We start from the raw sequence: 22235 nt of genomic DNA on the forward strand, positions 1-22235 counted from the left end.
CGCCCATCGTCATCAAGGAGGAGCAGCTGCCGTCGGAGGAGGAGCTGCTGGAGATGGTGTCCCTGGAGGAGAAGCAGGACCAGGTGAAAACCGCCGGGGGGGCCGGGGTCCGAGGTCGTCACGGTAACTCACCGCCTGCTGTGCCCGCCCACAGGTGCCCCGCCTGGTCTGCAGCTCCACGGATCAGGACACCCCCGTCACCATCATAGAGAGCCCCCCCGCCTCCTGCCCGGACCCCGGGGCCGGAGGGGAGGCCGGGGCCAAGGAGACCCCGCCAGGTAACAACCTTCAATCCGCGTCCACCACGCCTTCTCGTCTCCACCTGTGTCCTCCCAGGTCCTTGGCTTGGAGGACCCGGCTGACCTCCGTCCAGGAGGCGGAGCTCAGCCGGGTCGCCGGTGAAGCCCCGCCTCCTGGCCCCACTGTTCCTCTGAGATGTCCTTCTGATGATGCCTGTCCACTCTCTCCATGTCTCAGAAGCCACAGCTCCCACACCCACCTCTACCTCCACCTCGTCCTCCACCTCCACCTCCACCTCCACCTCAGAAGCTGCTCCACCCAAGCCCAAGAAGCCTCGGGGCCTGGAGCTGCCCTCCTCCCCCTCCTTCCCCGCCGGCCTCTCCCTGGATAAGGTCAGAGTCTGCAGAAGACGGGTCAGGACGGCGGACCTTCATCCGCCGTCGTTCCTTTGGCTGAGGTTGTCCCGTGTGCTCCTCCAGGTGAACGCGGCCGTGAACAGTCTCCTGGCTCCTGGTTCTGCCACCAACACCCTGACGCCCACCGTCATCACGGCCTCCCACGCCCTGGTAACCTCTCAGGCTCGGGCCCGCCGCCGCCGCCGCCGCCGCCGCCGCCGCTCGTCTCTGACTCTATGTTTGCCGTGTGCCCGCAGACCCCGGTCCTGCTGACCCCCACCCCGCTGCCCACCATCCACTTCTGGAGCACGCTCAGCCCCATCGCCCCCCGCTCCCCCGCCAAGCTCTCCTTCCAGGTAGAACGGCCGGCCGCCGCTCAGGCTCGCCGCCCACAGCGGCCTCTACATATGTTGGGGTGACGGGAGGGGGCGCCCACAGAGTGCTAATCCATAGGCAGGAATGGGTTTCCAGGGTAACCAATGGATGCGGTGGGCTTGGGACGGACGGATCAGACGTGTGTGAGTTCATGATGGTGTGTGTGTGTGTGTGTGTGTGTGTGTCTCTCCAGTTTCCCGCCAACGGCAGCAGTCAGGTCCACATCCCGGCGCTGAGCGTGGATGGGCTGTCCACGCCGGTGGTCCTGTCTCCTGGGCCCCAGAAGCCCTGAGCCCCTCCCTCCACGGCGAGGGGCGGAGCCGGAGTGGCGGGCTGTTCCTCGGAGGTCCACCACCAGACGCGGACTGGAAACACTTTCTGGGAGGGTTGAGACGTGGGTTTCCTGGAGGACGCAGCTCTCACAGACATCATCCTCCCCACCGAATGACATCACAGCGGACAACGTGAAGCTCCGCCTCCTGAGCCCCCCTTGTTCTTTCTCCCGAGATTCTACTTTTTTAAAGTCTATTTATTTGTACTTGCTGCCGGCGCTCGACGGGCGCCGTCCGGGTGCCCTCGGTCCGCGGGCGCTCTGCACAACGAGGTCCTTTTCCAGAGAGGTGACCGACGTCAAAGGTCTCGCCCCTGCGGTCGGAGAGGATGAGGAGGTCCTCCTGCTGACGTCAAGCTCCTCTGGCTTGAAGACGATTCCTTCGTTCCCGGCCGCCGATCGTTTCCCTTCTCTGACCCCTCGGGGTGTCTCTGCCAGGGGCCGGTAATGTGGGCGGAGCCTTCGAGCAGCAGTCGCCGGAGGCCGCCGCCGTTTGAAGTCAGGCCCCGGGTGAGCAGACCCGGGGGTCCGCATGATGAGTACTTTTACTTTTGATACTCAAAGTATATTTTACTGACAGTCCTTTTACTAACCCGAGGCCCGGCCCGGGCCACTCCCATTTTCTACTGCGGGTTTCGCTCATGCCCAGGCTTTCCCCGCCGGGACGCGCTCGCCACGGCCCACTTCTTATATTATCGCCGTAGTTTTCGATCGCTAGCCGAGCTCGCCAGTCGCCACGGTAACCTCACCCGACTGTTGCCGACCCGTAGGTTGTTGTTTTTGTCGTCGTTGCTGCAGCACAAGCTCCCCGTGGTGACGCTTTTATGACGTGTTTCTATGCTTCTGTGTGTGACGACGAGGCTGCCGGAGACGTGCGCGCAGACGTGCACGCACCCTGTCGGGAACCCATGCTGCGACCGTTCTCAGATGTTTGTCAACGCGTCGAAGGTGACCATTAGTCTGACGCTGGGAACCACGCGGGCCCGCTCTGTTTCAGAGGCCACGTCGGGCTCCTGGCAGGCGGCCCAAGTCCCGGTAGCCTCGTCCGTGACGTGAACGCAGCGCCAAGCCATCGTGTCCGACTGTTCCTCTTTACAGCATGACTCTATTTTTATATCAGGTTATATTGTTGACAAGCCTTAAAGGTCCCGGAGACGCCTGGTCTCGTTGCCACGGGATACCGCCATCGGTGTGTTTAGACGAGGGCGTTGGACGTCACCAGCAGAACAGGCAGAATGTTCCCTCTCTGAGGCTCGGCTGTGTCGCAGCCTTTTCCACTCATGTGTCTGACACAGGCGGCGGAGACCGGCCGCCCACTCGTCTCGGCCGCGATCCGCTTGTTTATACCTTCCAGAACATGAGTTTCTGGAAGTTCTTGGTCCACGGGGTGGCGCTCACATCCTCCGGAGCTTTCTGTTTGTCCGGCTGTCGCCGTGGAGGTCGGCCTGGCGGCTGCTCCGATTGGCCGGCTTGCTGCAACGCATTCTGACACGGGTCGTCCGTTGAGGCGGGCGGTTCGGAGGGAAGCGGTCGCACGTCTCCCAGCCGTGCTCCGGTGACCCCACGGACCTCCTCCGCTCCCCCAGAATCCCTTGCAGCAACCAAGACCCCTCAGAAAGCTGCAGGACGGCGGCCGCCACCTCTCCGGGTCACGGGACCTGAACCGGCACACCCGGACCGGCCCTTGGGCGTTGTTCGGCCCGGCCGGCCGGCCGCATGTTCTTATTCAGGTTTAATCCCGACTCGGCTGGAACTAATCCCGGACACGTGCGGTGTCTTCCGATGGCAGCGCCACCATACTGGTATCCAGGGATTAGACCTCGCCGGGGTGACGGGCGGCTCGCCGCCGCCGTGTCTGCTGGCCGCGAGCAGAGCCGACCTCCTCTCAGGAGGGGGCGCCGCCGAGTCGCTCCGACTCTAAAGACCTTTTTCTGTACAAAGATCTTGTTCTATTCTGATGTTTTTCTCTGCGGTCAAAGGAGCTTGGTCCCGCCCCTCCTCTGCTCTCATTGGCCGGGGACTTATTGAGGGCGGGGCCCGCCTTTATTTTTCTGAGGTCGTTCTTGTTCTACTCGTATTTACTGGAAAGGAGAAGAAACTATTTTTTAATGGACTTTCTGTGTAACTCATGATTCCTGCTGTTTGATCTCACACACACACACACACACACACACACACTGACTCATGCACACAGATAGTCACACACACACACACACACACACACACACACTGACTCGTGCACACAGATAGTCACACACTCACACACACACACTGACTCATGCACACAGATACAGACACACACACACACACACACACACACACACTGACTCATGCACACAGATACAGTCTAAAAAGATCTTGTCTGTTCAATCAATAAATCTTTACAAAATATTTTTAAGAAATTTTGTTCCAACTTTACATGTTTGTTTTGTTAAACCTGAACAGAAACTCACCCGAAGACGGACGTGACCAATAAAGGAGATGAGATCAATCGATTGGCTGACTGACTGATTGATTGGTCGGTTGAGTTTGTCTTTGACGGCGAGGACGTGAGAACCTTTGCAGGTTCCCATCCATTGGTCCGAGGCGGGTTCAGCCATGGACCTTTGGACAGCAGGTCCCTGTCCGTCCATCAGGTCTTCTGCCGATCAGATGTTCCTACTGAGAGCAGGCACTTCTGCTGCCTGATGGTCCTTCAGGCGTGAGAGGTGGCCTCATGTTTCTCTCCTGTAGGTAAACAAGGATGGAGACTGACCTCTTGGGGGCGGAGCCTGTTCTCACGCCAGCCAGAGCCAGCAGCCCTGTGATTGGTGGGTCGGCAGCGCACAGTCTGCCATCTAACACACACACACACACACACACACACACAGCAGTGGTATTAATGTTCTCCAGAGGTTTAATTCCAACTAAGCTGGATTTCCAAGGCAAGAGGATGTTTTCATGTGTGTGTGTGTGTGTGTGTGTGTGTGTGTGTGTGTGTGTGTGTGTGTGTGTGTGTGTGTGTGTGTGTGTGTGTGTGTGTGTGTGTGTGTGTGTGTGTGTGTGTGTGTGGCATCAGCCTAGTCAGTGTTCTCCCTCGGAGAACCAGGATGTTCCTCAGAGCTCATAGACCTTCTGTCCTGAGAGAACTGCATCCTCTAGAAGGCTGCAGGGACTCCAGAGCTGAGGGGATCTTCTGTCCTCAGAGGATGAGATGGTGTCCAGTGCTGAGGGCCTGGAGGTCGGCCTGTGGAGGCCGTCCCAGAAGACCTTCTGCCATGTCCAGTTCACGTCATGAGATCATCTGGACGGGAACCTGCTGAAGCTGTGGACCTCAGAGACCAGGCTGCGGAGAAACAAGCTGACACACCCACACACACACACACACACACACACACACACTGACTCAGGTTTCCTTTTGGCCGTGACCTCACCTTCATCTTTGTAGTTACTGCTAACAGCTAAGACAATTTATATTTCATTATATTTCTTATTCTTCCTCCTTTCCACTGTTGTCTATTACTGTTATGTTTTTACTTGAAACTGGCACAACAATTTCCTTCGGGATTAATAAAGTTGTTCTCATCTCATCTCACGTTGCAGGTCGGTGCCCTCCCCAGGGTCACATGACCAACGTGACATCGGCAGCATCTTCTTCTCCTGCTCAGGGTGGACCAAGTCTTTGAGCTTCACGAGTGCGGACCAAGGAACCGAAGCGTTCGGAGCCTTGGCCTCCAAGGAGGGGCGTCCCGTTCCCCCTGAACATCTGCTGGTCCTCCGGACACCAGCTCTCAGACTCAGGGAGAACCTGACCAGACCTCAGCTCTCCACACACACCGTCACCAGCAGATCAATAACATCACTGATGGGAAATAACGTCATGATAACCACCACACACACACACACACACACACACACACACACACAAACTCGCGGCTCGGAGCAGGAGCGGAGGGCGCCAGTGCGCATGCGCCCCCGTGTGAGCGAGCAGAGCTCGCCGGAGCCGCTCGGCGGGAGAATCTGGAGCATTACGTCATGGCCGTCCGCGCCGCAGCCTCCGCCCGCTGATTGGACGGCGGCGCGTGGCCCGGGACGCTGATTGGCCGACGGGCCGTCAGCCGCCGCGGACCGGACGGCGGAGCGGAGGGATGCGGCGCATAAAGCGGCGGCGGCGGGACTCGGGTCGGCCTCATCTGGACCGGGACACCGGGACCGGCCGCTGAACACCCGGAGGAGGAGGTGAGGGGCACCGGAACCGGGGGCTGGGTCGCTCTCCGCCGCTCGGACCGTCTGAGCCACCGAGCGCGGACCGGAAGTGAAGTCACGATTCAGGGGAGATCAAGGGATCGCTCGCCCGTCACGCCTCGGCTCGCCATCACTTCAAAGCCGGAGCTCTTTGATCTGCGCTGACGGGAAGCTCTGAAGTTCTAACGCCGGACACTCGGTGTCCGGCGCCGGGTGTCATGACGTCATCGGAACTCCTGTCGGGACCTGTTAGCCTAGCTTAGCACACCGGGAGGCTCCTCTGCCGATGGAACCTCCTGACCTGCGGAAAGTAGGTCACGGCCGTGTCCATGGCAACGCCCGGAGCGGGCGGAGGAGCCCGCGTATCGGCGTCGTGATTGATCGTCAGGAGGGTCAAACACCGATCACCTGGTCACCATCCTGACTGATCATCTCGAGTGCTTCAGGTCGCGGAAGTCCCGCCGATAGGGGGCGCTACCGGGCTCTGCCGCCAGCCCTCACGGAGAAGCCTGGGGGTTCGACCCTGTGGAGATCAAGCTAGCTTAGCAAACGTTCGAAGACCACGGGCACCTCGCCGCGGGTCACGTGACCGTCAGCTCCTCGCCGTCCCACATCAGGCCTCCCGATGTGGTCGCAGCGCCGGGCAGCCAATCGGAGGCAGGCTCCCCGGTCTCCATGGCAACACTCCTGAAAACAACTTCCCTGACATCTCGCTCATTTGGATCTGAGCGTTGCCCTGCTGAGCGTGACCTTTGACCTGCTCTGACAGGGAGTGTGTGAGGTGTGAACACCTCCTCCTGCAGGCGTCCAAGCAGGTCCAAGCAGGTCCAAGTGGGTCCCAGCAGGTCTAAGCGGGTCCCAGCAGGTCCCAGCAGGTCCCAGCAGGTCCACGGTCTAACACCGGCACAGCATAATTACTACTGTGTGTGTGTGTGTGTGTGTATGTGTGTGTGTGTGTGTGTGTGTGTGTGTGTGTGTGAGGACTCATTGTCTTAAGGTGTTTGGTGTCTGGTGGCCAGCAGGGGGTGATGAGCTGTTCCATTAGATCTGCAGCTGGATGTTGATCTCTACATGGTTCCTGGTCCCGGAAGGATCCGTCTGAGTTGTTTGTTGTGGCGAGAAGGTCGAGGTTGAGGGTTTGACGCCCCCTAGAGGTGAGAGGTTCCAGCCTCAGGGTGACCTCTGACCTCTGTGTCCCCGTCCAGCTGCCGCCGAATCTCCTCGGACCTTCTGCCCCGGCCGGCGGCGGTGCATCATGGGAGCCGTGGTCCTCTGCGTGCTGCTCTCCACCCTGATGACCTTCTCAGGCTGCACCGAAGAGGACGGACCTACGACAGGTAGGAACCTGGGACGGAACCCGGACCGGAGGAGAGCACTGCCAACCAGGTGTGTGTGTGTGTGTGTGTGTGTGTGTGTGTGTGTGTGTGTGTCGCAGGTGGTGCCGAGCCGTGTCCCACGCAGTGTGTGTGTGAGACCAGACCCTGGTACACTCCTCAGAGTGTGTATCACCAGGCCAGGACCGTGGACTGCAACGAGCTCCACCTGCACAGCATTCCTGCCAACGTCTCCTCAGACACGCAGGTGAGGACACACACCTGGGCCACGGGTCACATGACTCCTGTGCGAGGTCCAGACACACCTGGAACAGCAGGTCTCAGGGCTCCTCGTCCAGCCTCGGGTGGTCCAGGTGGTCCAGGTGGTCCAGGTGCCTCAGGTGCTTCAGGCTCAGACAGTGACGTCAGGCTGCGTGGAGGTGGTGCTGCTGAAGAGGAGCTGTGCTGAAGACATGCATCAGGACCATCAGGACCATCCGGACCATCGGGACCATCAGGACCAGGGTCCACAGCTGGACTGAAGGGGAGCTGTGGTGGTCCTGCAGGAAGGACCGTGTGGTTACTGTGTCTTTACTGTTGCAGGTCCTGCTGCTGCAAAGCAACAACATCTCCTACATCTCCTCAGAACTTCAGAGCTTGAGGAACCTGACAGAGCTGGATCTGTCACAGAACCACTTCACCCAGGTCTAACACATACACACACACAGAGCTTGTGGGGGAATGTGTGTGTGTGTGTGTGTGTGTGTGTGTGTTGTGTTGTGTTCCTGTAATGGTCCTGTGGATCTGTTTGGTGGCGGAACCTGGTTCTAGAAGGATCTGAGGAGAACCCTGACCCTTTGGTTTCCATGCTCAGGTGAGTTCCATGGGTCTTGGTTCTCTGGAACACCTGGTGACCCTCTACCTGGAGGAGAATCTGATCCAGGAGCTGGAGGACTTCTGCCTGAGGAACCTCTCCAGCCTGGAGGAACTCTACATAAACCACAACCACATCTCGTCCATTGGACCTCGGGCCTTCTACGGGCTGACCAGCCTGCTGAGGTACCTCCACCTGCTCCTCCACTGTCAGATCTCCCCTTCTTCTGCCTGACCTCCTCCTCCTTCTTCTTCTGCCTGACCTCCTCCTCCTCCTTCTTCTTCTGCCTGACCTCCTCCTCCTCCTTCTTCTTCTGCCTGACCTCCTCCTCCTCCTTCTTCTTCTGCCTGACCTCCTCCTCCTCCTTCTTCTTCTGCCTGACCTCCTCCTCCTCTTCCTCCCCTTCCTCTTCTCCTGGGCTATGACCTCTCATCTCCCCTCCCAAATCCCTAGCTGGTATTTGATTGGCTGAGTGAGGTTCTTCTGGAGCACTCAAGTTGCTGGTCGACTCTTTAGAAGTTCGATCTCAAAGTAGAACCTTGTCAGCCTTGTTCATCAAGGAGCTCTTTGGAGGACAACCCCAGTGAGTCTTGGTCCCTGTCCCGAAGGCTCCACCTGAACTCCAACCGTCTGGCGGCCGTGGACGGCCGCTGGTTCGAGTCCCTGCCGTCGCTGGAGATCCTGATGATCGGGGCGAACCCCATCCTGGGCCTGAAGGAGCAGAACTTCCTGCCGCTGACCCGCCTGCACAGCCTGGTGCTGGCCGGGATGGGCCTGGCCTCGGTGCCGGCCGCCGCCTTCCTGGGCCTGGACTACCTGGAGAGCCTGTCCTTCTACGACAACAAGCTCAGGTAGGGTCACCTGATGGTGGACCCGTCCGCCTCCACGACCCCTGACCTCCAGCCTCCCCCCAGGTCGGTGCCGCGGGACGCTCTGAGCGCGCTCCCAAACCTCAAGTTCCTGGACCTGAACCGCAACCCCATCGGTCGGATCCAGAGGGGGGACTTCCAGAACCTGCAGCACCTCGAGGAGCTCAGGTGGGTCTGCGGGAGGTCAGAGGTCATGGGGGGTCCCAGACAAGATCCCTCAGGGTGGCTCTCATCCAAACCTGTCAGTCAATCAATCAATCAGTCAGTCAATCAATCAGTTCAACAGCACCTGGTTACATCTAAGGGACGAGTGAAAAGCACTGATGTCTTGTGTGTGTGTGTGTGTGTGTGTGTGTGTCAGCCTGAACAACATGGAGCAGCTGTCCATGGTGGAACCCTCCTCGTTCTCCAACCTTCCTGAACTCACCAAGCTGGAGCTCTGCAACAACCCTGCTCTGTCCTACCTGGACCCGCGGGCCTTCAGGTGGGTCCGCCAGAACCTTCTGTGTTTGGTCCTTTAGAACACCAGAACCGTAGAACCAGGTCCCTCAGACAACTCCATTTGGCATGCTAACATTACCATCTTGAGGACGGCGTGGTTCCGCTCCTGGTCTAAGTTCTGCCCCCCCGCCCCACCCAGTGGCGTCCCGGCGCTGCGGACCCTCCTGCTGCACAACAACCACCTGGGCCTGGTGCCGGGCGGCGTGCTGGCGGCGCTGCCGGGGCTGGAGAAGGCGTCCCTGCACTCCAACCCGCTGCGCTGCGACTGCGTGTCCTCCTGGGGTCGTCACCTTGGCAACCAGTCGTCCCTCCGGCTGCTGGAACCGGCCGCCACCCTTTGCGCCTCGCCGCCGCGCCTCATGGGTCGAGAGCTGCGGGAGGCGGCGTCCGGGACGGGGGGCGGAGCCGAAGGCTGCCCGCCGAGCATCGGCGCCGACGCCTTCCCCGCCCAGGTGAACGTCAGCGCCGGGGCGCCGCTGACGCTGGAATGCTGGGCCGACGCCGACCCCGAACCCCAGTTCTACTGGGTCACGCCCTCCGGGGACAAGGTAGCCACACACACACACACACACACACACAAACACACACTCCCGCCTGTCGGGATTCAATCACGGAGAGACCGGCCGAGGACCACCTCCCACCTTCTGCAGGTCAGCCACGAGGATCGGCCCGCTGCCATCATGTCGGAGGAGGGGCGGAGCCCCGAGGAGAGGAGGCACCGCCTGTCCCGACCCGGAACACTGGTCATGGAGAGGGCGGAGCCATCAGACTCAGGTGGGCGGAGCTACTCGGGTCGAGGCGGAGGAGATGCTGATGCTGGAGGTGATGGTGACGCTGGTGTCTTCTCTTCTAGGCGTCTACACCTGCGTGGCGTGGAACACGGACGGCGCCGACACCAAGAGCGTGTTGGTGTCGGTGGAGCCCCTGGACGGCGAGGGTCCGCGGCGGAGCCCGGCCAGGGGGGGGCCCCGCGCCCTGAGCCTGCGGGCCAAGGTGGGTCCGGCGGCCCGTCGGGGCGACCCTCACTTCTTCTGGTGCTCACCTCCACCCCTGCTGTCTCCTGCAGGTGGTCCACGCAGAGTCGCTGGTCCTGGAGTGGAGGCTCCGCCCCGGGGGCGGGGCCGGCGCCTCCCTCCCCCCGCCCCCCTGGACCAGCGCCACCGTGCACATCATCAACCCTCAGATCAGCTACACCGCCACGGTGAGGACGCACGCCGGTCGCCATGGAGACCATCAGGACGAGACAAACACATTCACATACACACATACAGAGAACGAACACAACCTTAAGGTTCGTCTCAAATAATGTGCGTGCGTGTGTGTGTGTGTGTTAGGTTCCGGTGGACGTCCAGGAGTACAACCTCACACACCTCCTCCCTGCCACGGAGTACCACGTCTGCCTCACCGTCTCCTCCTCGCCGGCCCCTCCCCCCCCGGCGCCCACGCTCACGTCCTGCATGAACGTCACCACGGCGGCGGGGGGCTTCTCGGTGGAGCTGGTGGCGTCACGGCGCAGCAGCGTGGCGCTGGCCGCCGTGATGGGCTCCATGTTCGCCCTGTCCATCATGGGCCTGCTGGTGGTCTACATGGGGCGTCGCGTGCGGCGTCACAAGTCGTGCGGCGGCTCGCTGAAGAAGTACATGCAGCACGCCGCCGCCATCCCGCTGCACGAGCTGTACCCCCCCCTCATCACGCTGTGGGAGAGCGAGGACAAGGACAAGGAGGACAAGGACGACGGCGACAGGGAGGACGAGGCGGCGGCGCCGGGGGGGCAGATCGACACCTCCAAGACCTACATGTGGTAGCCGGGGGCGACGGCCAGGAGGTCATGTGACCTGAAGGGACCTGGAGGAGACCGTCCTCCTGGTGGCACAAATCCTCTCCTCCATACGCCTCACCTGCACTGAACACCACGCTTCTACAAGGCAGAAACCGACTGAGGTTGCCATGGTGACGTCACGCTCCGCCCCGAAGAGCAGTGGTAACCAGCAAAAACAAACAGGATTGGACGTCCCGTAGGGGGCGCCAAAGCCCGGACGCGGGCTGGTGCCGTTAGCCACGCCGGCTAACGTGTCATCCTCTTAGCATGTTAGCCAGCGAGGCTAATGCGACAGCCAATATGTAAAATACACGAGTTCCATAGGTATTTTCCCCTGAAAATGATTTTTGAAGGACCAGGCTGACAGGAAGTGACTTGTGGAAGGAGGCGGAGCTTCAGCTGCCCGCCCCCGGCCGTCCACCGACGCCGGAGAATCTTCGCCGTCAAGCATTGGGTTCCGTAGCCAGGCCCACGGGGTTGTCGTCACGGTAACGTGGCTGCGCAGAGGGACTTCAGGACGCCCCCGCCGCGTTGACACTTGACTGTTCGACCAATCCGAGTCTTGTCATCAGATCACGTGACCACCAGGAAGCGGCGCAGGCAGCCATGTTGGCCTGGAAGGCCCTCGGGTCCTTTGGCTTTTAAACCTGGAATGGGCCTCGATGTGGCTTCCGTCAACATGGTGTCCGAGTGGGTGCCCTCTGACCGCTTGGACCGTTAAACACCAGAAACCCGACGAATCGATCAATGATTCCGATTGGATCAGTAAGATTCTCAGGTTTCTTCTGTTTAAGGGGGTGGTCAAGGTCGTTGGCCGTGATAAGAGCCGCATATGGAAGATACTAAACCTCTGACCTCTGACTGTTTCAGATCCTCCAGCTGTATGTGTGTGTGTGTGTGTGTGTGTGTGTGTGTGTGTGTGTGTGTGTGTAAGGGGGGGTGGGCGTGGGGCTGCATGCGTTTGCACTTAACATGAAGACTGTTGAGCTGCCACCTTCTGCCACCAGGGGGCAGCAGAGCCGGGCTGCAGTTCCTTCCCCGGCCAGCAGGGCGAGCGGCTTCGGGCCGACCGATCCGGTTCAGGTTCTCGTCTTCCTTCCCCTCCGTGGTGGTCCAGATTCAGAACCTGAGCTCCCGCTGACGTCCTTCACCCCTTCCTATTCACCCCCTGGTGGACAGACCTGGCAGTGCTGGTGAATCTCAATGCAGGGTCTTTTGTACAAAGTCTTCACTTTATATTTATTATAATTATTAACTACTGTCACTGCTGAACACTGAGCACCTACTGTCACTGGAGACTCTGTGTGTGTGTGTGTGTGTGCGCGGAGAGGTAAAATAAATAAAACACTGTCACTGCGCTCGTCTCTTACTGTCAGTCACGGGTTTACATTTAGAAGCCTGTGTGTGCAAAGCCTGGACTCGGACCAGTCGGAAGGCACCCCGGACAGCAGATCAACGGGATGGAGTGGAAGTGACGGAGGGAGTTATCGCTCCCATCTGACTGATCCATCAATGAAGCGGTACGACAGAACCCTGGAGGTTCTGGGCAGGCAGAGCTCCAGTTCTGACCCGTCTCCTTCACCTTTCCACACAATTTCAAAGTTTGGTCAAAAGAATACTTCAACTCAGAAGTCTTTGGAAAACAAAGCTTCTCCTTGGGGGGTCTCACCGGGACTCAAATCTTTGTACTTAAGACCTCAAAACACTTGATAACCTTAACCTTGACAATTGATATTTTATTGTATTTCTTATTCTCCCTCCTTCCTACTATTATCTATTATTGTTATGTTTTTGCTTGAAACTCTGACACAACAATTTCCTTCGGGATAAATAAAGTTGTTCTTATCTTATCTTCTCAGCCCGTCGCCCTGCGGTCCTCGTTCCCTCCGTCCATAAACGATATTGAACAATTAATATTAATATTGAACAATTAACCATATATGTTTACTTGCAATCTGCACATATGTAGACACTCTGTAGGCTGGCTCATGTCTATTGGTACGATTAGTTATCATCACCTGTGTCCTGCCCTTCAGTAAAAATAACTAAGTGCTGCTCTGATATCTCCGGTCGTCTTTTACGGAACACAAACAGTGTCCGAACCGTCTCAACCAAACTTTATCCGCAGGACATCGTCCGCGTCCTTCCAAAGGTCTCCTTCCCGGTGCTCTCCAACCTCCTCGCCGCCAAAGAGGACCTCTACATCGCCTCGCCACCTTTCCTTTCCTTGTGGCCGACAGGGTGCGAGGGTCTTACATGTGTCCGTTGGCCCCGAGAGCGCTGCGCAGCGATGTCGAAGTGAAGGTAAACGTGTTGTGGTGTTTTAGTCAAGGAACGCCCGGGTGACGGTGAATGGACTGTTTGAGAGCCCTGGCTGTTGGAGGCTGTTGGAGGCTGTCGGAGGCTGTTGGAGGCTGTCAGAGGCTGTCGGAGGCTGTCAGAGGCTGTTGGAGGCTGTCAGAGGCTGTTGGAGGCTGTTGGAGGCTGTTGGAGGCTGTTGGAGGCTGTCAGAGGCTGTTGGAGGCTGTTGGAGGCTGTTGGAGGCTGTTGGAGGGCGCCGCGGCGCCGCACCGCCCACTGCTCCTGCTCGGTTCCTGCTCACATGCATCGCTCCCCAAACCACGCCTGAATCACCCCCAGCCACCCCACAATCACAGAGAAAACAAGCACCGACTTCAGCCCCAACACTCGGCGCCGGTCCCGCCGCGCATCCACGCGTTTCCGACCACGTCACGGAGCCGGGGTCCTGTCGGGGGAACAGCGCCCCCCCGCGGCGGAGGCCGGCGCTGCAGGCGGAGGCGCCGAACAAAGAGGAGGCGAAGAAGCCGAGCGGCGGTTTGGACGTCGCACGTCATCCCGTCCGTTGAAGGTCCGCGCGGCTTCCCGGCTCTCCGTGTGCACGGAGAACCCGCTCCGATCGGCGTTTGACCGATCGATCGGATCCGCCCTCCTCCGTCGATCGTAAACATGGCCGACGGGGCCGACGGTCTGACGTCACGCCGATCGTCGAAGCGTCCGGTCGATAATCGAACATCACGAAGTTTCCATCGACGGCCTGACGTAGAAACCGCACATGCCGTCGCCACCCGGAAGTGACGTCAGCGGGCTCCGTCAGCCTGTGTTGATGTTTTGTGGACGCCCGGGCGGAAGAGCGAGACGCGTTTTGTTTTTGTCCGCCGAAAAGCGTCGAAAAGCCGCCGCGCCGCCCGCGCCGCCGCCCGCGCCGCGTCGTTAGCGGCTCCAGCCGGCCGATCGGAGCCGAAGGGCCGCGCCGGAGGCCCCGCACACCGAGGCGTTCGAGCGAGCGAGCGAGGATCGGGAGGACTCGGCCCCCCGCCGCCCCCCGCCGCCACCATGACCATCCTGCCGAAGAAGAAGCCCGGCTCCGGGGTCGGAGTGGCGGATCACGCCGACGACGGCGACCGACGGAGCGGCTCCGACCCGCACCCGCACCCGCACCCGCACCCGCACCAGCTCCAGCACCCGCATCCGCACGCAGGGCGAACCGGAGCCCGGCCGCGGGCGTCCCCGCCGCCCTGGTCCTACCAGCCCGCGCCACCCTCCGTCCGGGATGACAGGCGGAGCATCGAGGCGAGCTCCCGGCCGCAGCAGGCCTCGCCGCCGCCCGTCGGCTCCGCGTCCCCCGTGGGACCGGGCGACGGCCGCGACGGCAGCGGCGGGCTGGTGTCCGGGCCCCGCGGGGAGCTCGTGGTGGCCGCCGGCGTCGTGGGCTGCGGCGGAGGCATCGGCGGCTGCTGCTCCGGGCCCGGGCTCAGCAAGAGGCGGCGGCAGGCGGGCACCTGCTCCGGCGCCGTGGTGGCGGCTCTGGCCGGCGGAGGCCAGCCCGGGGTGGCCGGGCCCGGAGGCTCCAGCCAGGACACCGAGGAGGGCGCCGGCAACAACAGCGAGGACGAGTACGAGAACGCGGCCCGCCTGCAGGCGGTGGACCCGGCGACCGCGGAGCAGGTAGGCTAACGGGCTAGCGGGCTAGCGCTAGCTAGCAAACATTAGCAAACAAGGCTAACGCTACCGGCTTCACGGCGACCGACACACACACACACACACACGGGCAAACGGGAAGCTGTGTGACGGCTCGCTGTGACCGCACGAACGGCTGCCCGGCGGCCCGGCTCCCTGTTAGCTCCGGTTCGGGCCCCCGGGAGCCTGTGGTAACCATGACAACGGCACCGGTCAGCGGGGCCGCCCGGACCCGCACGCATCCGGGGGTCAGAGGTCAGCAGGAGAGCATCGGGTCACCACGTCGCCCGCCGTCCCCGGCGAGTGTCGTTCGCCGCGAGGGCTTGGAGTACCGGCCGCCCGGCCGAGGATGGAGAAGATGTGGACGTCCCGAAGGACCGACGACCATCTGGCCTCGCCCAGGATCCAGATCCAGTCTGCTCATGTAGTGCTGTGGAGCTTGAGGCGCCCAGGATCTGGATCCGGTCTGCTCATGTAGTGCTGTGGAGCTTGAGACGCCCCTGGGTCCTCTATCTGGTCCGGACGCCAGAGAAGATCCAAACGTGGGAGCTCCTTTACTAACATACACAGAAGAGCACCCGCGGAGGCCCCCTCGGTGTTCTCGCATTTGTTTAGTCTCCGATCCCAGGATCTTATAGTCCGGGTCTCGTCTCTGGTCCGGGTCAGGACTCCGGTGACCGCCTTCGACCCGGACGCCGGCCGTCTCTCAAAGACAAGTGAACGTCCATTTCTAAGCATGCGGTGATGTTCAGCGTGACGCCTCCGGCTCGCGGCAGCCCTGCGGAGCTGAGAGGTGCGGCTGGTGGGCGAGGAGGAGGCCGTCAGACCACCGGAAGGAGGTTCCACTGGTGACCTGGGGACCTTGGATGGAGGTGAAGACCCGAGGAGAAAAGCAGAGGTCGGAGGCCTCCAGGCGCTCGTCATCCTCACCTCCATCCACCGCTTTGAACGCTGAGGGTTCTGGTGAACAGATGGAGATGGAAAGAACCTCATCCCAGTGTAAGATCACCAATAGTCTAATCACTGATCGATCACTCTCAGTGTTCTGACAGTGCAGGACTTTCTGTAACAATGAAAAGCCCCATGTGACTGACGAGTGCTCGATCGGTTAAGGTCAGGGGAAGGAAGAGCTTGTGTGGCGCTCAGAGGACGGGTTCTTCATCAGGAACCTGAATGTCTCACCGTCCACACGCTTGGTGAGTTTACTCGCTTTGAAAGTCCTGTTGTCCAGCTGACGCTGTCTGTGTGTGTGTGTGTGTGTGTGTGTGTGTGTGTGTGTGTGTGTGTGTTTCAGCAGGAGCACTGGTTTGAAAAAGCTCTGAGGGAGAAGAAGGGATTTGTCATCAAGAAGATGAAGGAGGACGGAGCGTGTTTGTTCAGAGCAGTTGGTGAGACACACATTCACATGCACGCGCACTCACTCACACACACACACACACACACGCACACAAATGATAACAAATGTGTTTACAAATGTGTGTCATCTCTGCTGGCACACCTTCATGATTTTTCTTTGAGGGTGATCATGTGATCATGTGACCTGAGCAGGCCAATCACAGCGGAGATTGGAACCTCCAGGATGAGATGTCAGGGGGTGTGAGAGGCTGCCCTGAGAGCTCACACACACACACACACACACACACACACACACACACACACACACACACTCACACTCAATCACGCACACACACACACACAATTCTATTCATTGTGATGGATATATGGATGTTTCAGATAACTAGTTGTATGTTACCACACTTGCCATCGCTGTGTGTGTGTGTGTGTGTGTGTGTGAAGCTCTCAGGTCTCAGAGGTTGATTGAGCAGGCGCACACACACACACACACACACACACACACACACACACACACACACACACACACACACACAGTTGCCTCTGACTGCATTCCAACCCGTGGAGGTCAGCAGCTCAAAGCTGATTGGTTCCCCGCGGCGCCCCCTAAAGGCCAAGCCCCCTCCGTGGTCCTAGGTTTTTTGAAGGTCTCGCCGGTTGCCGAGCCTTTCCTGCCTGTTGTCATGGTAACCCCAACAGTCACACACTAGATTGTCGTTCTCCAGAGTTCTTACCCTCGGTGTCCTCGCGAGGCGAGGCTCCTTGCGGCGCCGGCGTTGCTATGGCAACAGGAATGACGGTCTTGTCGAACTGTCGCTGCCGGTTTGAGGCTGGTCTCCGGTTCAAAACCAGGAGAGGACGGAGAACCCGGGTCGGGTCCTGAAGGCGACCAGGGGTTCCTCCCGGACCGGATGCTAACGGGCCGTGTCTCCCAGCCGACCAGGTGTACGGGGACCAGGACATGCACGAGGTGGTCCGGAAACACTGCATGGACTACCTGGTGAGTCCCTCTGACCCCCGAGCCCTCCCCTCTGACCCGGCCCCCCCTGACCCGTCTGTCCCCCTTAACCTCCAGATGAAGAACGCAGATTACTTCTCCAACTACGTGACGGAGGACTTCACCACATACATCAACAGGAAACGGAAAAACAACTGCCACGGGAACCACATCGAGATGCAGGCCATGGCGGAGATGTACAACCGGCCCGTGGAGGTCTACCAGTACGGCACCGAGCCAATCAACACCTTCCACGGCATCCACCAGAACAACGACGAGCCAATCAGAGTCAGCTACCACCGCAACATCCACTACAACTCTGTGGTGAACCCCAACAAGGCCACCATTGGAGTGGGGCTGGGCCTGCCTGCGTTCAAACCTGGGGTACACACACACACACACACACACACACACATTCAGATATACATACTTACATACATACATATGCACATATTTACACATACATACTCACATACTTATACACACACATACATACTTGCATGCATACATACGTACATACACATACATACACACATCCATCCATCCATACATACATACACACATCCATGTACATACTTATATATGTACGTACATACATACATACATACATACATACATACATACACATAAAGATTCATACACCCACGCATGCATACATACAGATAACACTCACACAGATATAAACACACACACAAACAGATATACAAATATGTACCGATACACTCAGAGATACGCACCAACATGTACAGTCAAACATTCACACCCCGCTGTGTGTGTGTGTGTGTTGTGTGTGTGTGTGTGTGTGTGTGTGTGTGTGTGTGTGTGTGTGTGTGTGTGTGTGTGTGTGTGCAGTATGCAGACCAGTCCCTGATGAAGTCCGCCATCAAGACGTCGGAGGAGTCGTGGATCGAGCAGCAGATGTTGGAGGACAAGAAGCGCGCCACGGACTGGGAGGCCACCAACGAGGCCATCGAGGAGCAGGTGGCCCGGGAGTCGTACCTGCAGTGGCTGCAGGACCAGGAGAAGCAGGCCCGCCAGGTGGGAGGCGCGGGGTCCGTGGCGCGGGGGGGTCCGGGAGCGCCGCCTGACCTCGGCCCTGTGTGTCCGCAGCCCCGCAAGGCCAGCGCCACCTGCAGCTCGGCCACGGCGGCGGCCTCCAGCGGCCCGGAGGACTGGAGCGCCCGGTCGCCACGGCAACGGGACCCCGACCCCTCCCACTCCGACCCGACCGGGGCCCCCTCGGCCAACGTCAAGCCCCCCTCCCCGGCCGGAGCCGCCCTCATCCTCAACAAACCCCCCTCGCCCTGCGCCCCAGGTACGTACCCCGACCCTCACTGGGAAGGACAACATCTCACACCTTGACAGACCTTCGGCCTGCACTCTGGAGGACACTCAGCCCTTGTGTGTGTGCGCATGTCTGCGTGTGTGCGCGCACGCATGTATGTATGTATGTATGTATGTATGTTTGTGTGTGCGTGTGTGCACGTGTCTGTGTGTGCGTGTCTGTGTGTGTGCATGTCTGTGTGTGTATGTGTGTGTGTGCGTGTTCTCAGGTCCTAGTAATCCAAGTCGTCATCATTTGGAGTACAGAGCCATCATGCAGGAAATGTCACCCACAGCATTTGGTAAGAAATGTCTTTGTGTGTCTCTTTTTCTCTTCCTGTTTTCCTGGAAGTTCATCAGAGCTTCACTTTTCTCAGACTAAACAATGTGTGTGTGTGCTTGTGTTCGTGTGTGCATGTGTGTGTGTACGTGTGTGTGTGTCAGGGCTGACAGACTGGGAGGACGATGAGATCCTGGCGTCGGTGCTGGCCGTGTCCCAGCAGGAGTATCTGGACAGCATCAAACACCAGACCGGGGCCGCTGCCTCCATGCACCGGGACCGGGAGCCATCGCCCGACAGCAGCTGATAGCTGGCCTGCACGCGCACACACAAACACACACACACACACGCACACACACACACACTCTCAGACACACACATATGATAATCCACAACACCCCCCCCCTCCTCCGCCCCCAGCAGGAAAAACAAAACACGAAACAACCTTTTCCACCAATGCGGCCATCCTGCCCTCCCGCAAACAGCTGGCCTTCCAGCACTCCAAGGTGACCTTTGACCCCGACCAGCGGCCACGTTTGCCCCCCCCCCCCCCCCCCCCCCCCTCCAGCCCACGTCCCTCTATGGACGATCATGGCGTCAAAGCCTCCCGGCGTGGTGACAGCCATGGTGCCGTTGGGAGTCGTCAAGAGTTTATGATGAGAGTCCACTCCAAAGTCCAAAGCCGCTCCGTCCAGGTGGAGAAGGTGCAGGATCCACCTGGCCGAAGGGGGCGGCACCGAGGCGGGAGGAGGTCCTCTTCGGAGGGGACGCCGCCGAGGAGGACGTCTTCTGCAGAGGGGCAGTTTTGCAGGAGCCTGAGTCCTGGTCCGGTGTGAACCATCTCAACATGATCTGGCCGTCCGGAACAAAGAGTTTGAGCTTTGAGCATCTTCTGAATTAGCATCCGCGAGAAGGTCAGCGGCCGTCGCCACGGGGTCGCACCTTCTCCCTCGGAAGGAGTCAGGAATCGATGTTTCCGTGCTCGTGTACTTCCTGTTTGCGCCTGTGCAGTGGAAACTGGAGCTGGAAAAGGACGAGCATTAGCCCGCTAGCGCGCCAAAAAAGTCAAAGCCCACACCTCCGCTGGCTCCAGACTCCTGCCGGTCCCTTAAGACTGAAGCAGCTCCAGATCCTCCAGACATTTCTGAACCATGGTTTGTTTTTGTTTTGTTTTCTACGTCTGCGACACAAACGACCAAAAAGGTTCCTCAACTAGTTGGCAAACTAGTTAGCAAACGACGACAGTCGCTTTCAGATGAGACTTGAATCCACACAGGAGACGCACAACCTGGACACCTTCTTCTTCTGGTCCTTTCACGTTTGCTAATCAGTTTCCCATCCTGTGTTTTGGCAACGTCCATCAGCTAGCGTGTGTTAGCTTAGCAACGGCGGGAAGAGGCAGGGTGCACAGGGGACTGTGGGAACCGCTTCTACAAGTCCTGGCAGTCGTCACGACGACGAGATCGTCAACCGTTTCCTTCTGTCAGCGGCCCGGATCCCGAACAAGCCCTCAGGTCGGCGGATCCGCTGGCGGCCCGGAGGGGAACTCGAGTCGGCCGGTGGACCCGATAGCTCGGTCTGTCTGAGCGAGCTCTCGGGTCAGCGGATCCGCTATTAGCCTGAACGAGTCTGAGCGTCGGTCAGTCTTACTCGGTGTTAGAGTTGAGGAGAGCTGCTAGCCGCTAGCTGTGCCATCTGCTAAGCTAACTATCAGAAATGCTAATGGGCCTTGAAAGCGGCGGGGCCCCCTGGTCCACCAGAGGGTCAGACCTCTGCTGCGATTGAAGGACAGATATCTGATGAGATGTCTCGGTGTTCGCAAAGACCTGGTTCCTGAGAGCCTTTCCTTTGCCGACGCACAGCGAGGGGCCGCGATGGTCGAATGAAACGGTTTTTAGCCAGCGGACCGAAGGAACTGGTCAGCAACCTCACGTTTGGAAAATCAAAATCTAAAAGTGACAATCAAACCGAAGCAGGTTTAGAAATCAGGTTGTTGAAGGAAAGGGTTGTAACGTTGTAATAACGCTCCAATTTTGCGTCCAGTCCATCAAAGTATGTGCACAGATTCCCACCTTAGCCAGCTAGCTCACTAGCCAGCTAGCACGTTAGCAGTACAGTTTTGTGACTCGGGGACGCAGCTAGCGACATTAGCGCAGCTAGCCGTGTCTCCTCGCTTCCCAGCAGCAGCAGCCGCCAGTCTGTCAAATCAAAGTGTCACTTCAGCTTCCTGTGGAGACCCCGCCCCCCCGTCATGACATCATCGTTGTCATCATCATCATCATCATCATCATCATGGGACTTATTTAGCTGCATGTTTAATTGACCACGACCAATATCATTCTAGAGAAAAGCGACAAATAAAAAAGGAAAGTAGAGAGTTGTCATACTTATCCTCTTAATGATTGATTATTGATGTTATTATTAATAATATAAGTTTGTTTTATTTTATTTTATTGTTTGGGATGAAAATACCTTTTTTTTCTTGGAATAAAAAGAGGAAAATGTTTCTGAAAAATGGGGTCTCTAGTGTTTACTAAAGCCTTATGACTTCAAACGTTTGAACCCCTCAGAACAGCAACAGAAGACCCGTTCATTGTCTTGCGTGCGACACGTTCGGCCGATCCACGATGAAATCAATAGTCCTGGATCTTCCACCCGGTAGACTCCGGCAGGAAGAGGGTCAGACCGAGTCCCGTCACGAGTGCGAGATCCACCAGGGTAATGGTGAACAGATCCTCCGACAGGCCCCGCTCTGTCCGAGGGAGAACCGGCTTGCTGGATGGGGCCCGGCAGAAGCGTCGGGAGTCATCGGGACCTTGTTTTCTCCAAACATCTTGTTCCCGATGTTCTGCTGTTTTGTTGTTTTTCGTTTGCCGATTTCCAGAGTTATCTGTTGCGTTTGGGTTTCGGCAAAACAGCTCATCGGTAAGAAAGAAAGTCAGAGGAAAGGCGACGGAAAATGAAGCACATGATCGATGCTGGCCGAAGAAAACAAAGAAGTAACGTGACTCTGCTGTAAAAGAACAACAAACACGAACTTGTGTCAGAATGAAAAGAAGTAAAACATTTTTACGTTTCTTTGTCTCTTGAAAGAGCCTGGAAGTGACCGTGCAATGCATCCGGCCTCCAGCAGGGGGCGCCCGCCGCACGGCCGCCGGCGCAGCAGCCAATCAGATTCAAGCGAGAACAAGGAAGTGATTGTTCTCCTGGCAGGACAATCGGCGCGACAGACGTCTCACTCCATCTCACTCCATGACGGAGCCTGTTTTCACGGACTTCTCGAATGGTTTCACGTCACAACACGTCTGCTGAGCGAATCGTGCACGACCCCTGGCTGAGGATGCGCTTCATCAGTCACTGGTA

At 58.6% G+C, this 22235-nt stretch overlaps 3 protein-coding genes across 5 annotated transcripts in view; all 3 read left to right on the forward strand.

Moving 5' to 3' along the window:
- The window catches only part of elk1 (ETS transcription factor ELK1), a 7909-nt gene extending 4081 nt beyond the window's left edge, over positions 1–3828 (forward strand). The window contains exons 6-11 of the mRNA XM_086142097.1: positions 1–83; positions 155–278; positions 478–632; positions 720–806; positions 893–991; positions 1204–3828. The exon at positions 1–83 is cut by the window's left edge and continues 301 nt beyond it. Of these exons, the coding sequence (XP_085998223.1) occupies positions 1–83; positions 155–278; positions 478–632; positions 720–806; positions 893–991; positions 1204–1302 (647 nt within the window). The 3' untranslated portion in view covers positions 1303–3828. The remainder of the gene's footprint in view (positions 84–154; positions 279–477; positions 633–719; positions 807–892; positions 992–1203) is intronic.
- Positions 3829–4444: 616 nt separating this feature from the next.
- On the forward strand, positions 4445–13686 carry LOC147214614 (leucine-rich repeat neuronal protein 1). Its single transcript, XM_086142086.1, has 13 exons — positions 4445–5559; positions 6771–6902; positions 7001–7146; positions 7482–7583; positions 7753–7937; positions 8361–8603; positions 8667–8789; positions 8983–9105; positions 9262–9670; positions 9773–9896; positions 9976–10115; positions 10189–10323; positions 10457–13686. The coding sequence occupies exons 2-13, from the start codon at positions 6821–6823 to the stop codon at positions 10925–10927; spliced, it is 2283 nt and encodes a 760-aa protein (XP_085998212.1). The 5' UTR covers positions 4445–5559; positions 6771–6820; the 3' UTR covers positions 10928–13686.
- A 21-nt stretch (positions 13687–13707) lies between these two features.
- On the forward strand, positions 13708–21243 carry otud5a (OTU deubiquitinase 5a). Of its 3 annotated transcripts, XM_086142089.1 has the most exons (8): positions 13708–14907; positions 16214–16307; positions 17208–17272; positions 17348–17653; positions 18122–18307; positions 18380–18584; positions 18823–18894; positions 19037–21243. In XM_086142089.1, exons 1-8 carry the CDS (start codon positions 14296–14298, stop codon positions 19177–19179), a joined length of 1683 nt encoding a protein of 560 aa, XP_085998215.1. In that variant the 5' UTR covers positions 13708–14295; the 3' UTR covers positions 19180–21243. The 3 variants fall into 3 exon arrangements, with proteins under 3 accessions (XP_085998215.1, XP_085998213.1, XP_085998214.1); XM_086142087.1 differs by having other exon boundaries at positions 18122–18584; XM_086142088.1 differs by having other exon boundaries at positions 16217–16307; positions 18122–18584.
- Positions 21244–22235: the final 992 nt, after the last annotated feature.

Source organism: Fistularia commersonii, chromosome 34 (assembly GCF_037954325.1).
Source record: "Fistularia commersonii isolate RoL2024-O1a breed Wild chromosome 34, RoL_Fcom_v1.0, whole genome shotgun sequence".
Lineage (NCBI taxonomy): Eukaryota > Metazoa > Chordata > Actinopteri > Syngnathiformes > Fistulariidae > Fistularia > Fistularia commersonii.

Coding starts and splice junctions, on each gene's coding strand:
- LOC147214614 (XM_086142086.1), top strand. CDS start 6,821: ATGGGAGCCGTGGTCCTCTGCGTGCTGCTCTCCACCCTGATGACCTTC. Junction 7,147..7,481: donor ACGTCTCCTCAGACACGCAG/GTGAGGACACAC, acceptor TTACTGTTGCAG/GTCCTGCTGCTGCAAAGCAA. Junction 9,897..9,975: donor GGCGGAGCCATCAGACTCAG/GTGGGCGGAGCT, acceptor CTTCTCTTCTAG/GCGTCTACACCTGCGTGGCG.
- otud5a (XM_086142087.1), top strand. CDS start 14,296: ATGACCATCCTGCCGAAGAAGAAGCCCGGCTCCGGGGTCGGAGTGGCG. Junction 16,308..17,207: donor GTGTTTGTTCAGAGCAGTTG/GTGAGACACACA, acceptor CGTGTCTCCCAG/CCGACCAGGTGTACGGGGAC. Junction 17,273..17,347: donor AACACTGCATGGACTACCTG/GTGAGTCCCTCT, acceptor CTTAACCTCCAG/ATGAAGAACGCAGATTACTT.